Raw genomic sequence first — 16628 nt, 5'->3', positions numbered from 1 at the left:
GAACAAATTGTTATCCAGGAATTTCATGCAACAATTTATAAAATATATAAATCAAGATGCTTATGTATTATTTTCATACGAGAAATAAGATTCCTAACTTATCAGAGAAAGGGAGAATGATACAGTGGAGACTGGTTTTTTTTCCTAGTTACTAATATTGGAGTGAGCGAGAAGGCTGCTTTGACTACAATTATAAAAAAAATATAAAACTTCCCACAGACATATCATATTTATGTTTTGGAAGATTTAATAAAAGCATATCATTTTTGTGTGCAGTATAATCACATCCTGAAGTTAATTATTTAAGCACTGATAATTTTCTGCATTCTTCAAGCTTATGACAACAGCCTCACTGAAGCCTCAAGGTCCCTTTCGAAAGGCAGGAATGGCACAACCACATGGCATCATCAAAGACTCCTCTACTCTTTAACAACCTACACACCCTGGGAGTGGTCAGCAATAGGATAGCTTAATTCCTCTCCAAAATCTGGAAAAACTGTCCCTTGGCATGAGCAATGGCCATGATGGACAGGTACATTATTTTTAGGAGGTAACAGGATACCCAGGTTTCTTTACAATGACATCACATGGTTCCAGTGACCTCTCTGGCACAAGTCTGGTGATCAGAAACCACTCTGAGTGGGCCAGTTACTGAAACACTTGTTTTGGCAGAGCTTTTCGAAGTAATTTTACATAGGGGTTTTAAAAAGGAAAAATCTACCCCAAGTTTCCCTACTTGCTAGTAAGTGGTGCAGCAAGAATTTGGATTTTGGATTTGTATCTGTTCTTTTTAGTGAGTAACAAATTTCCTTTCTAGAAAGGTCTTTGCAATCTCCTGGATTCAGCTGTGTGTGGTCTTTCCAGAGCCAGTGACACACACCAAACATACAAGCAGAAAAATGAGCCAGATAGGAACAAACAGTGAGCAGACGTGCTTCTGCTCTTCTGTCAAGGATACAGCTGTTGACAGCACTCTGGTACGTTTTCTCCTAAGCTTACTAACCAGCTTCTGAAGGATTTACTTCCAGAAATAATCCAGGAAATGAACAGAGAATTTTTCACATTTCAAAGTTAATAACTTGGAAAGAGATTAATATAGAAATGTTTAAGTGGTATGACTTCTACAGCTCTAGACTTCAATTTTTTTCTAAACCAGAACACGACCTCAGGAGATGATCATGATTTCTGGTTGATTCAATCTCAAGTGACCCACCAAATTTCCTGGCATTTCCTTTGCTCTCTTTCTCAGCTTCTGACAAGCTCTCTTTTTCACCTGGAGCTCTAGGTCTCTTTTTGTGCAAACATTTTTAACTTTTCCTTCTATTCCTGGCTAATCTCCACCAGTACTACTAGTTCTGAAATTCCTACTGCAGCTAAGCCCTAACCATTTTTTCAAATCCTCTGAATACTCAAAGACCTGTTCACACAAGTGCACCCAATATAACCAGCTCTACCCATCTAAACCTGTCTTAGCAACTGTTGGACAATTCTCCTCCAGACACAACTCCAGGCAATGTACTACCCTCTCAGTTATTAAATCCTGCACCTCCCCTCAGCCTGAACTTCTGAATACTTGATATCACCTTAAGCAAATAAAGGATGATGCAAGTGAGTAGTCTCATCCTTGGCTGACAGCTCTGCTCCTCCTTTCTGCTGTATTTCTCCCTCACCAAATTCCAAAGAAAATGTTCTCAAGTTATTTGAATGTTTAGAGAGAAGCCAAAACTTTAATCAAGCCAAGTACACCCCTAGCACAGACACCACAAATACTTTCAGATCCTCAGAGACTGCTGTTTTCCTTAATTTCATTCCCTCTTAATTCAAAGATGTCTTTGAGAGGAATATGAAGTCCTGGTCTGTGGGAGCAGAAGGATCCAGCACACACCTCAACACCTCAGTGTGTTCACCCCAGATACTGATCCTCATGTTAAAAAGTCCATTTCTTTTCCTATTCGAGTCTGCCCTACTCCAAACTCCCCTAACCCAAACATTGCCATTTCTCTCTGATACTCCACAGGATGCCTTTGGAGCTTGGGGCACACCCAGCACCCCACACAGACCCTGCTGCCTTCACCCAGGCTCCAGGGCTGCTGCTGCCCCAGCACTGGTCCCCAGCCTGCCCCAGAGAAGCAAATCCTGCCTGGGAGACATCAGCATCACCCACTGGTGGCAATTTCTCCTTAAATTGAGAGTCCTCTCTGAATCATCCCAACTGATGCTAAAAAATCGGGAAGTTGCATCACCACAACTCAAACACTTTTAAATGAAATCAGAAAATAGTTATTTAAAAATATTAATTATTTACTGCAATTTGTTTCAATGTCTAAGTGAAAGACAGGTTCCAGGCCAGGTTAGGCTGGTGGGCTTTGCCCCAGGCCAGGACAGATGTTCTGCTCCCAATCTGATCATTGTACAAAACAAAGGGGAAATTCTTTACAAAAGGAGCAGCTGGATCTCAGAGAGCAGTTCGATCCAGTTTCATTGGTTACAGAACAACATGACCAAAAGGCACCACAAAAAGCAGCTTGAGATTACTCAAGCATCTTTTACAAAGTCTTTTGTTTAGCACTACTGCTATTAGAACATGTTTTCAGCAGATGAGCATCATTCTCCAGCAAGGCCTGGGAAATCTGAACCAGGAAAAGTACAAAACACACCTGGTGAGACTGATGAAATAACAGCCAGTTATTTCAATGGCTTTAGTATGGATTAACATTATATACACACTGATCCTGTTGTAGTGTGCTGTCTCAATAGTATTTATCTATTCTTACATATCTTCTGTTATCTGTCTGGGGTGGACCTGTGCAGAGCCAAGAGTTGAAATTGATGAGCCTTGTGAGTCCTTTCTAACACAGGGTATTTTATGATTCTGTGATTACATAATGTATATAGGAAATCATAAGCCCACAACTAATGTTTTTACTTAATAGTTATCTCAGTAGCATAAAAGCAATGAGATGTTTATTGTATTATACACACAAACTAGCATATTGCAAGACAGGACTATGCACTAAAATTGTATTTTATAACATAGTTTGTATTCCAAAAGATATAGTACAATTTTTATATGGGGCATTAATTAGTTCCATCTGTTGACTCTGGTATCATCTACAGTGCTAAAAGTCATGTAATTAGCACCAATAGTTCATGAAATAACACACTATGATAAAGAGGAGATGAGGGCCATCAAATATCCTTAAATTTCTGTATTACAGTACTCAGCCAGACCAGTACTGGAAATCTTCTTTTACAACATATGAAGGTATGGACAAGGCAGCACAAATACTGGATCAGTGAAATCAGACCTTCAGAGGTCAAACCCTGAACTCCTTTCCACTGGTTTGCCCTAATGCAGTGTCACCCTTAAGCTGGATGTGTCTTCTGGGCACAGTGTCACATGCTGCCTTTTGAGGAAAGGTCATCAGAGTGTCACATGCTGCCTTCAGATGAAAGGTCCTTTCCATGTGGATTCTCAGTGTCAGACATTTAAGTAATACTGAGCTCATACTTCCCCCCCTGCCCACCCCTGTTTTATGGCTGGTACACTTCCTGGGACCACCAGAGAAAATTCCCACCCAGCCTGAAAGAAACTGGAGGACAAAAATGCATTGCAGAAGAAGTTTTAGGAAAAAAAAAAATCTCTGTCTCAGTAAACCATTGGTGAAATAAAAGCTTTGAGAAGATGGAATAAAAAATATTTTCTTCTATTTTAATCAGATTTTACTAGCAGGGACTCTCTGTAAATCATAGTCCCCCAGTGCTGCAGTCAGCAAAATAATTTTCAGGGTGAGGAGTGGGACCTCTTGGCATTTGAGCAGGCAAAGGGCAGCTGGCTGGGACCCCAGCAGCACCCTGCTCCTCCGGGGTACAGCACACAGCACTCCTGACAAGCGAGGGCCATAAATAAAACTAGGGCAGGCAAAACTAGAAATCAAAGAATCTCCCTCCCTTTGACAAAGCACACAAATAGCCTCACCCACACCTTTCAAAATCATAGCATTTCAGGATTTATCTACAGACATTAAAAGAAAAGCCAACACACCACTTTGTAAGGTCACTTTTCATTTACTTTTTACGTCTTTTTATCTTTGGCTACCCAAGGCTGTAAAACACCCTCTGCAGTTCCACTACAAAACTATTAAACCTGAAAAATGAGGTAGTTAAAAAACTTAGGTATTTAAGAAAAGGTAGGCATTGAAAAAACAAAACACCCTACATCACTGCACCTAATTCATCGGGCAAACACACACTGACACTCTGAATGCCAAGTGAGAAGCCAATATTTTGATTGTTGCTGCCACACATTATCACAAATCATACTCATAAGGTCCCAGAGGCACAGTTAAATGCTGCCACACCAACGCAGACCCCTGGTGAGGTACACACTGCCAGAAGCCTTTTATAACTCAGTGCCAAAAATTTTGTAATATATAAATTACTCAGTAAGTTTTTCCTGTGAAAGAGTTGCTACTGGTTTAATGGCTGAATTTACGTCAATGGAAGAAAAAAAGAAGAATGAAAATATCTATCCAGATGAAGGAATTTCATCTGTGCTACCATACCCTGTAATTGTTTTCCTTTGAAAGAAAAGATTCTGAAATCTACGAGCCACCTTTTGGCAAAATACTCCAGGATATTTTTAACAACTATGTCTTAAAATAATTCCTTTTCCATGGGCAAAGAAAAAGATCTGTTTTGAGCCTCTGAACACATCGCTGGAAGAACTCAATTTCCTCTTTGTGTGCTGAGGACACCTGCCTCCAAACTTGACAACAACAAAAGCGTGGTCATAAAGAGGTGGGCAGCTATTAAATTAGGTAGCAATTAGTTCCCTGGTACAGGAACCAAGAAAGCCAGGAATATATCAACTATTAGCAGATTTACATGTCAGCCCTTCTTACCTCCCTAAATATCTGCTGCCACAGGCTGCTGGGGCTGTGTCCCTGCCAGCTTCATTGTCCTCTGTAAATCACACTGTCCCCTGCATAGATGCCACTTGATCAAACAGTTTCATCACACCATATAATGTACTGTATTCACTTTGGTGAACACTGTGTGAATACTGATTGGCAAAATTTGGCCCATATTCTTATTCTTACTAATTGCAATTTACTTCAGAAACAGACCCGCTGATTTTGCTTTCCCAGCACAGCAATTTTTCTGGTTCTCTTTTCAATACTTTCACACACTTATGCCCAACTTAGCTGCTGATCTCCAATATTCGAGGTAATGATCAGGTAATAAACTCTTAAATGATCTAGTAACTGGGAATGAGCGTCAGATGACTGTTTTTTCCTCTGAAACACAGTCTTTATTTCTGTACCATGTATTTCCCACAATTACTTTTGCAATGTAGTCGTCTTTTAAAGCCTGGTTTTAATTTTTTCCTAGTCATCTGTTTAAGCATCTCTCAGAGACAACTGGGGACTGGCATCTGTGATGACTCTTGCTGCGTCACTTTTCTTTGCTGCTGCCAACTCAGTATGTCTCACTATGCGCTTTATTGCTGGCTATTAATTTTTAAGCTGGCTTTATGTTCCTTATTAACAGCTCATTTCTCAAAAGAGAACAACGATGTTGTTGTAATCACAAGTTTTACAGAAATACAACGTGAACATCTGAAAAGAGGGCAGAAGCTTGTTTCTAAGGGATTATATTTCCATCTCAAATTCCTTTCCCTCTTCTCTATACTGTTTGGATAACATGTAATTTCAGTTTATAAAACATAAATAAACCCACCAACCAGGGCACTACCACGCATTTTCTCTGAGGTTGACAGAAGCTATTGGTCTGCATTGTTTTCATACTGTCAAACTTCCTTTTGGCCTCCAAAAGGCAGGCCAATGTAGGTCACTTTTAATGAGGAGCCCTGTGTGTGGCTTTCCCCACACACTGCACAGCAATTGGACACTTACAAGTTCACATTCTCCCTGCATCATCACCATATTTTGTCTTTTTTCAACTTTTACATGGTGAAGTCTCTCAGCTGCCTCCTTAACTCGGGACCAGTGCGTGCACTTGCATTTTACTGTATCATTTCCTCCAGCATTCATTATGCTGCAGCTAGCCTCTGGCTAGAAACTTCTTAAAACATGATGAAATTACTTGCTCAACAACATACAAGTCAATTGTAATGTAATTAAAGGACATACTAATCTATTCCCTTGTTTGGTCATGTTATCTTGGTTAAGATCATCCAGCACATTCTCATATGATGCCTGTGAAATCTTCTGCTATAAATTGTAAGCTCCTGTCCACAGCACCTGTTTTTCTGTGAAAGACACAGGAATTAGAAGAGCTGTTGTTTTTAGTTTTGCAAACACGAGGAATTAAAGTGGTACGAGCTGTTTTGAATCTAGGGTCTCCTCTCTGCAGTGCTTCACTCTCCAGGTATTTTAATGGTTTTGTTATTGGGATGGGAGAATTTGAAAGAAGCCTGGCACCTACAGGTGCATGCTCTCTCCTGGCTGGCCTGCATGTTGGACTCCTGAATACTCCTCTGCAAGGGAAGAGCTAAGCTCCCCAGACTTCACTCTGCTTCCTATCTTTGCCTTACTCTCTTTCTATTCCATTTTTCTCACCACCTCTGTGTGCAGCATCCAGACTGTCCCAGTCTTCCCCAAGGGCTGAGGCAAAGGCAGTGTTGCACTGAACGGGGCAGAGCCAGGCAGCTCCTCTGCCAGCCAGGCTCACCAACTGAGTTACCAGTATTTACACCTTTAAACACACGGGCTCAGCAGTTAATCCCCACCTTAAGCCCATTGCTAAGTCCTTCTGCTCCCCTCTGCCCTGCTCCCTGGGTGTGTGGGGACAAGGGACAAGGAGGAGATGACAGGCCGTGCCTGCTGGGAGAAGAGAGGATAGGACTGAAGGGCAGGGCACTGCAGAGGGTCTGGACCTCTGAGGACAGCAGCAGCTGCCTGAGGAAGCCTCTCCTGTGAGGATCAGAGCCCATCAGGTCAGTGCTGCATCAGGAGGAAAGGACTCCCCAGGGTGACACTGCACAGCCTGCCCTGTGCTCTGCCACAGCAGCACTCACAGGGTCCAGCAGCCCCAAGCTCCTCCACACACACTGGCAATTCAACACTGCCCGGGGTGACTTGAATGCTGCAAGTAAAATCAAGCTTATGCAACCAGGTGATGACCAATATATAAGTGAAGTACCCTGTATTCTTGATCACTTCAAAATATTTTTATCATTACTATGTAATGTCAACATAAGGTAAAAAAAAGAACCCCAAATTAATCCAGCATCTTTAACTGAAATTTCTCTGCAAGCCAGTGTGAATCATATACGTTTGTCTAAAATAAACTGTTAGAACAGCCCCTTTGCTGAGCAGACAAGGATGGAGAGCTGTAAGAGATACACATCCTTCATCCCTGCCTTCCCTCTAGAGCCAAGTACCTTCATTTACTTGAGCTTCAGCTTTTTTGTCCTTAAAGCAGACATAATTTATGCCCAAAGTGATGCTGTCACATTAATCCATCTGGTATTTGCCAACACAGAGAAGACTTTATTCTAATGAGATGTACAGAAAGCAGGACACCATCATCTGAAGCTGTCTATATTCTTCCTTACAGTTCTACCCAGTTTCATTTTTGCCTGGAAAAGTAGGTCAAAACTCTAAACAGTAGTTGTTTGAAGGGGAAAATGCAACTTTTAACTTCTTTAGGCATAAACACCGGGGATTTTTTCCCAATTAGCACTCTTAAAATGGACAGGCAGGGTCATGGGACTCTCCAGAGGTGAGCACAAAGGTAGCATCTATTCTTGACCTGTTCCTTAATCAGCAAAGATTCAATACAAGAGGAATAATTTATGTGGCCAGCAATTGATTCTTGCTTGGGAAGCCCCAGGGGAGAATTCTAATCATGGCAAGCTCACCTTCTTCTGGAACATGTTAAAACAGGGGGCGGGGGGAACGCTCCTGCTGAATGTCTTTTGAGCAGGTGACAAAGCAAAGCTTCGGTGCCCAGCTTGTTCCCTGCACACAGTTTGCAGTTCTGGGCAGGACCTCTGGCTGTGGCCATACGCTGCCCCTGCAGCTTCCCCCACCACATACAGTAATTACTTTGTTTTCATTAATTGGTCTTAATGCATGCATGCACACCCACAAATCAAGCGAGCCACTGCTGTGAGTGCAGCAGTTTTTGGAAGCTGCACTTGCCTGGGTTTGTAAGGCCACCAGCAGCAGCCTCAGCACAAGTACCCATGGGGTGTAAGCAAACCCAGGGGCTCACAGGGGCTGTGTGTGCAAACTGCAGCATTCCTGGGAATGAGCACACCAGCACAAACAGCATCGTGATGGGGAGATATTAATGCTGTGCTGGTGTCAATGAAACATTACCATCAATTAAAGCAGGGAGTATGGCTGATTTATAAGCCAATATATAACCAAATATAGCACAGGAGATGTTTGGAAAAACAAGTATGTGAAATAGGCATGACAAATAGAAAAGCTTTATTAAGGGATGATTTCTGTGATCTCTATCTCCCAGAACAGTGATATTTTAACATCCTTATCCAAACAGGAACACCAATAAACAGGCTGTAAACTCATCTTGTTACCCTGTGGTTTGTGCTCTGACAGAAATGACCAATGGGTTTTGCACATGGGCAAAATATTTTCATTTATACCTCTGACTGGGGTCTGCAAGAGGAAAGTGGTCACCCATCAAATGATTTTGGAGGGACTAATCAGAGGGATAAATGCAGTTCGTAATAAAAACAGTTGTCTGAGCAACCTATTCAGACTGACTGATTTGGATTCTTACAGCAAATACTTGAGCACACTATCTGGTAATGCAAAACAAATTAACAAAAAAGGTTGGAAGAAGAGCCTTCATGCCTAACTTATCACCTAAGGCTGATGAACCCCAGTGGGAAAGCTGAAGAAAATTAAGTAGTAAACTGTAAATAGTTGAGCCAGGCAAAAGTGAAAATGCAGCTGACATTTACATTAAAAGCTATAGTCTGCTTGTATCTGTCTCCTTGTTCCTTTTAGAAAGAACATTTTTATCACCAAAAAGGCCTTATCTTCCCTAATATGGGTGGCTGTTTTAGATACTGTGCTACTGACTCAATTCGGGCACCTAAAGTTCTTGGCTCACTTATCACGAAGTCAAATTCATCAGAGATAAAATCAACTAAGCTGGGCAAAATCACTTTCAGGGTGCCCTGTGTTTTTCCAATTCTCACTACAAGCCCCCATAACGGATTATATAAAAAATGGAGTATTTAAAACACATCTACTGCAGCCCCTGTGTGTTCAGGCAGGGCTGGCAGCCCCACACCTCTCCACACAGAACCACTGCAGGCTCCTACCTTGGCTCCATCCACACTGATAATCCGATAGCTGTTTCTCGTGCTGTCATAGAAGTAGGAAACAGTGACAGCCTGCTTGCTGGCAGGAACCCAGTTCTTCTTCGTGCTGGGGTCAATTTGGAAGACATGGGCTCTGGTGGTGAAGATGGGCTGTTCTCTGGAATAGGGAGGGACAGGAGAAATGGATGCATGAGTCTGCGGAAGGTGAAACATCCCAGCAGCCCAGCCTTGACCAGGCACATTGAAAGCACAAGGCAGAGAGCACCTGGCAACCCCCCAAACGAAAAGACAGAGCAGTGACACTGCAGAGCCACACTCCAGCCCTGAGTACCTTTCCTTGGCATCACCATGTGGCATTCAGCACCCTAAAGTTACTGCCACAGCGCAAGGAACAACTGGGTTTTTTCTCCCCATGTTAAACTACCTCAGTACCCATCTACTCCTCAAAATATTTGTTTCCAGGAAAGGACATTCACGTGCTTTCTTTCTTTCTTTCCCCATCCACATATTTTGCCAAAAGCAACAAAGCCCCACATGTGGATTTCCTTCTGCTGACATTCCTGTGAACTGCAACCCACAGCCAGGGCTCCTCTGTGGGTGCACCAAGGACTCCAGTGACACACAGGCGTGGTATAATTACTGAAATATGAATCTCTCTCCTCAGAATCCCACTGTTCTGTGGATGTGCATAAAAATTTCATTAGATGCAAACCAGTCAATCACTCTGGGAAGAGAGGGGGGAAAAGACACAGATCCAAACTCCAGTGCTGATACAGATACTGCCTTTTCAGCTCTCAGTGGGTGACACAGCACCCCTGACATTCCATTCCTTAACACCAGCCTTCCTCCAATGCTTTTTCTCCTCAAGAAGACTGTGCACACAATGGAGGGGTTTTGTTTTATCTTCAATGTGTGACCAAGCAAATCACACAAAAAAAGCAGAGAAGATGCAGGACCAAAAGAACAAAATGTGATACAAAGTCATCTAGGTTAAAGATCAAGCCTTTCTTAAATGCCATAAACTAAATTCACCACCAACTATACCTTTAATCCAAGTTTAGCATAGAAGTGAACTGCAAAGCAAGCTCTATTGAGTTGTTCTATGCATTTTCATGCTTTAAAAAGCTACGCTATTTAATGGTTTTTAAAAGCTACACTACTTTAATGTTTAACATTAAGTGTACCACTCAATATATTCTTGTCCCATACAAAATATTACATCTTGAATAGGGAATTGACAGGATCCAAAAGCAATGGTACTACAATAGAGTTACCACCCTAGAAATTTAAATTAAAATCAAAGGGGTAATTTTGCAAATATCAAACAGATGAAGTGATTTAAGAGCACAATTAGCTCAGGAAAGATGGAGTGAACTTGCAAAGCCCAGAAAGGCCTCAGGGGGGAGAAAATGAAAGAGTGGTTTTCTCCTGGCAAAACTTACACTTCTACATTTTTCCAGGGGCTTGCAGGTTTCTGGACAGACAGCTGTGCTGAACCATGTAAAATACTTATTCGAAATAAATTGAAATTACAATGGGACTGTCATATTACAGCTGTCAAAGAGTAGCATTTGCTTCACTTCCCCCTTATCAGTAACTTGCTGAACCCAGCTCTCATTTCACAGGTCAATATCGATGCCATCTTCAGCTGGGTGGAAAGAAAGGGCAGGTTTTCTTAACATTTTAAATACTTTCATTATCCATTACACAGGATTAGCACTGCAGCACCTACAGAGGCCATGGAGTTTGTCTGCAATAACAAATTCAGGGAGGAGAAGTTTTCCCCAAGCTGTTTATTCTTTTGTAATGTACATTCCCTGAGTGAAAAATATTTTTGAAATTTTTACATAGTTCTATATTTTCAGTTGACTCCACTAAAAACAGGGTAGTATGACCTAAATATTGTAGTCTAAATGTTAGGAATTTTCCTCCATGCAAACCTATTCCACAACCAACTTTAATTCTGTTACATTATCTTAACTACACCAGAAAGCACTGTTAAAATCATGCCTGGCTGCTCTGCAGCAGGGGCAGGAAGCATATAAAGTAAATCTGGAGATAATAAAAGTAGAATGAAGGCAAAGGCCCCACAACTATCTATCTCCATTTGTTCAGGAGTCTTGAAGCTGCTATTGTTGCAACAAGAGCTGGATACATACATCCAAGCAAATAAAACAGTGGATAGTGAAGCTCAGGGCTGCAAATATCCGTCTATCCATTCATTCTTTTATTAAGAAGTAAAAGCAAAACCTCTGTTTCTAATCCTATGATTGCCAACAACAAAAGAGGCCACCTGCATTTTGTCTTTCTGTGTCACAATGATAGCATGTTCATTGAAAAAGTATTAAAAATAAGAAAATGCAATGTGTAAACCTAAACATTTTAAATCATTAGAGGTAGCTGATCTGTTGACCTGTAGCTGGGACTCAGATTTGGAAGGGCCAGTTGGATGCTCCATGTGCCTCTGGCCTCCCTGCCACAGGTGGCCCTACAGGTCAGCAAAGCCCCCAGACCGATTTCTGACTCCTGAAGAAGAGGAAGCACCCCCAGAACACAACCTCCTGGATTTCCTGGAGCTGCCTTATAGTAATTAAGAAAAGAAGGTTCATTTCTGTGGCTGTGTGTGCCCTGCTGCAGCTCTTGCCCCAAAGAGCCCCAGATTCAGCAGTGGGAGCTGGTGGCACCATCCCCACATACCTGCCCTGGAATGTGTCTGACACACTGCAGAGGCACAGCCTCAGCACAGGGCAAAGGGGCACTGCATCCCAAACTCCTCCGACCACTGAGGCCCACACAGGCAACTATCAAACTGTGGCACTCAATTTTCTAGTGAAATGCTAAATTAGCTACTTCTAAAACCCTTCACCACAGCCCCACAGAGCACCTAATTGAGAATAATTATTTTTCTTTACTCACTTGTAACATTTCTATGTTCCAGAAAGCACATTACTGCTAGAGGAATGCCTTCATTTCCCAGAGTTCCTTCCCTTTTTCATTTTATCAGAGGTTTATCAGCTTTTATGATGAAACAACAGCAATGCTAACTTGAAACCCAATGAGCACATTCTGCATGGTCTGAGCCCTGTGAGCTGGTGGTTCCATGAGGTGCCAGCGTGCCCGAGGAGGCAGGAGCAGAGCCCTGCCAGCCAGGCTTGGACCCACACATGAAGGCAAAGAGAATTTATGAATATTTAAAAGCTCATGAATTTTAACCGAAGTCATTAATGATTGATTAAATACTCTTTAAAAAACCCCAACTGTTTAAAAATCAATTTGACAGTAACATCCACTGCTCGGAGTAAAGCTGCTTGAAAAGTCGAACATGAAAAGTAGAAAATCACATCTAATAATTCTGTATTTGGTAATATATTTTAAGACTGAAAGTGCTTTTTTTTTATTAAATATGGCAAGCATGTTTTATAAATATAATTGCAATTTTCAAGTCATGGTTTTACACATTTTAGTTGACCTTTAATTTCTGTCCTTGCTTCGTATGAGCAAAATCTCAAGTAAAAAACAACCACTCTCCTTTAATGTCATTAACCTTTGCTGAAAAATTTAAAAAGCAAACCACAAGATTCTCAAGCTAACTAAGTGCTCCACAGCTGTGTGAGATACAGCATCACTTTCTGGTTAATATACAACCATGCCAAATTTTTACAAGTGTGTCACTAGCTACAAGCCATGTGTTTTGTATTGCTCTTCCTAATCAACGGGAATGAGCTCTCACTTAGGGAAAGTTCAAATTATTTAATTCAAATTTCCTTGTTTATCACTTGAATCATGAGCACAACCAGTGATTTAAATCACTTCAGCTGTAAAGAGTCCTTGCTGACTGGCAGCCAGCATCCTCCAGGCCGTGGGATGCTGCTGGCCAAGGGAGCTGTGACACAGTGAGCTCCGGCTGGGCAGCACCTGGGAGAGCCACAAATCCTGGATCCACGTCTGGGGCCATGTGGAGACAGCTCCAGCTCCAGCTGGGTCACTGATGAGTGAACATTCCTGCACTGCAGCAACCCTTTTTGCCAGTAAATAAAACATGGATCAGCACCCAAACATGTTTAAATGCACGAAGTGCCCAGTGCACATCAGGTGGACACAGTGACCATGAGACCATGGGACAAAGTAATTTTTGTAGGATCTGGAACATCAAGTATATTTGTGACAGGAGCTCTGGCACTTGACTGGAGGCAAAACTACTAAATTACACATTTTTTAAAACTTCCACTAGCAGATCACTTAAAATTTCTGGGGTAAGGATTCCTAGTTTACAGCACAGGATTATTTGTGCTCTACCTACACTAACTGTAGACAACTTTGCACTAACTGTCTAATTTATCAATTGAAATAAAAATATTATTTAAAAGCACATGTCTTCATCTATCTGCCATTTGGTGGAGGATGCACATGCCTGGAGACATCAGCACAGAGATTTTGGAACGTGGTGCTTCCTACTACAGCCCAGCATCATGCACACATTGAGTTTATAATACCTGACAGTGCCAGCAGATCTGCAGTGATCTGCTGTAACAAGTATTAGATAATGAGTATCTCTCAAGAAAGAAGAGTAGATGCAAATGTAAAATCCTACTTTGTGCAATATCCCCAATCACTGGTCACGATACAAAAAGCTGTGTTTGCTAAACACGACATGATAAAATTGGTGCCAATAGTTTGGATTGAACATTGCTACTACTGTCTGATGGTGCAATGAAAAGAATTAATCCTCTATGTACATATATTGTAGTTTGGAGTGCCATTTGTATTTATTTTGATCATGGATGGAGATTTTTCTCCTATTTGAAATACTCATCTTGTACAGGCAAGTTATGATGCCTAAAAATTACCCGTGAAAATACTTTATCTACTTGTAACTCTACTCACTTGTGTATACACGCACATCTCAAACTTTGAAAAACAACCAATGCCTCTCCCTGAAACATCTAAATTGAAGTAAAGGCAGGCCTGTGATGAAGACATTACTGCTGTGGGGAGAAGTTGCACTTCATGGTGTCACACACAGCAATTAGGACAGTGGTTGCAGTTTAAACACAATATTAATCCTTGCTCCAAGCAAAATATTCATTATTCTCTAACCTGTTACCTCTATGCATTCAACATTTGTGCCATCTTGGATCAAATCTTTTCATTAAAAAAGAGAACTACATGAATTAGTTTCTTAATGATGACCAAGGATGAACTTAAAGGACCCCTTCTGACCTCACTGCACACACTCCAGCCAAGACAAGTGCATCCCCCTCTGCTATAGAAACAGCAAATTCAGCTGTCTCAGCCTGAGATACTGTCACCTCAACACCCACCACTGCCAGCTCATGGCTGGGGTCAGGGACCAGGACAGTGGCCTGGGCACACTCAGCACAGGCAATACACAGAGCTGGGGAGAGGCAGACACTAAATTTGTGCATTTTTTGGACGTGGTAGCAGCAAACTGGCATTACTAGAGCAGGCAGTTTACTCCCTTCCCAAACTGCCATATGCTAATTAATCCAGGTCACTCAGATCTCATCAGCTGCCACAGGCAGGTTCTGGTGCCTGCTGCCAGTGCACACAACCAGCAGAGCAAATGAGAGCCTGTTTTAACTTGCAAGGGTGCAAAACCCAGCATGAGGAGAGCAGGTGGGTAATGGCTCCATTTTACACCTGAGGAAACAGCCATGGAGAGTGAGATGGCATCCCAGGATAACAGAGCCACTAGCAAGCCTGGAAATAAAATTCATCACCTCATTTCCTCTCTGCAGCTCTGCTATCATGATCATTGCAGGACAGTTCTATACTGCATCTACCCAGGGAAGTTTTTGACTAAGTGAATTCAAAAGGCTAAATCAACAGCTGAATATTCACCGCTTGACAAAAAAGAATTAATAGTCTGTACAGAGCAGAGAGAAGCTCTCAGTGCATTTGACAGCTGCTCCTCCACACTGTGGAGGAAGGTGGGATGGGGTGCCTGCAGCTCCTATTGGTCCTGCAGTGCAAACAATCCTTCCTCCTCACACTTATTTCCACAGCAAAAATTACTTGTAAGGATGGAGACATAACCCCAAGCAACACAGGGCTGAGAGGGAGGGAGGATTTACTACCAGTTGTAAATGGGGATTGGAGAATTGGCTTAGAGTGATGGGCTGGGCTAGCAGGGGGCAACCGCACCCAGTTTTGCTGCTCTTTATTCTCTGTTAAAAAACCCCCAAACAGCAGGCACCTCTGAAAGTCCACTGTCAGTACTCGCCCATCAAGGCCTGTCTGCCCAGGTGGCATTCCCTTCCAAAAGGGGGAAACGTACAGGGAATGACTTCTGGAAAACCCAGCCAATTGGGACAAAAATTACACTGCCCCTAAAAGAGAGAGAACAAGAAACAAACAGCTATTTTAAAAACAAAATTGACCCAAAGTCCTTCTTTTCAGTCTTGAAATTCCTGTTTTACAGGCAGACCAAGCTCCTCATGATGTGTTTGAAGTGCTGAATCTGGCAGCACTGTTAATCAAGAGCAAGGTCATGCAACTCATTCGAATACCCAGTCATGATTCTCTGGTGCCCACTTGATATTAGATTTGATATTAACTCACCTGCAGAAATATATGAAATTTGTGCAAAAAAATCCATCTTTTTAGCTCCCTTCATTTACAGGCATTATTATTTGAACAGAATATAATTAGCAAAAGTGCTTCCTGAATTTTTAGGGAACATAATAGTTCCAGTTACTTAGAGAGAAAAAAAATTTGAATAAAACTAGCTAGCTAAAGAATTGTCTGTTAAAAGCACAGACATCAATTAAACTCATTTTGATTTGAGGCTCAGTAAATCCAAAAGAATAAATCTTCAGGACAAAAGCTCTCAGTATGAAAATCACTGTAACATCTGTGAAGTCTCACAACACCACTGTGGCTTTATGAAGCCAATATCCAAATTAAAAGGCTTAACTTGGGCACTAAGGAAGCTTGCACTTTATTTTGGGGCCATCTCCAGAGGTCAATTAACCTTTCAAGATGCTGTGAATAAACACTCATACAGAAGTGACAGGAACTGAGGGGACCCTGAACTAATCCTCCATAGGTAAGGTTACTTATTGGAAAAGCACAAGTTGAGGTACATGTGTATGAAACTGGTTGTGTAGCTGATCATTTCAGAGGTTTTTTTTCTGAGAAGACATTTAAAAGGGATCCATAAATCTGCACCTCAGTAATGCTACCACGGCCTCCCATTTGCAAAAGTGTGAATTCAAACTGCAAATTGGAAAAAAAAAATACTTGTACTCTGTGTGCACCCAGCATCTCTCCCACCCTC

General features: G+C 41.8%; 1 protein-coding gene across 4 annotated transcripts in view; it reads right to left on the bottom strand.

Moving 5' to 3' along the window:
* HOMER2 (homer scaffold protein 2) overlaps positions 1–16628 on the bottom strand; it is a 57221-nt gene that overhangs the window by 25064 nt on the left and 15529 nt on the right. For all 4 annotated transcript variants that reach the window (XM_066328362.1, XM_066328363.1, XM_066328364.1 and 1 more), the window contains exon 2: positions 9329–9485. In XM_066328362.1, coding sequence (XP_066184459.1) covers positions 9329–9485 — 157 coding nt within the window. The remainder of the gene's footprint in view (positions 1–9328; positions 9486–16628) is intronic.

The sequence above is a fragment of the Sylvia atricapilla genome, chromosome 13 (assembly GCF_009819655.1).
Source record: "Sylvia atricapilla isolate bSylAtr1 chromosome 13, bSylAtr1.pri, whole genome shotgun sequence".
NCBI classification, from domain to species: domain Eukaryota; kingdom Metazoa; phylum Chordata; class Aves; order Passeriformes; family Sylviidae; genus Sylvia; species Sylvia atricapilla.
This window is presented reverse-complemented; position numbering and strand designations above follow the sequence as displayed.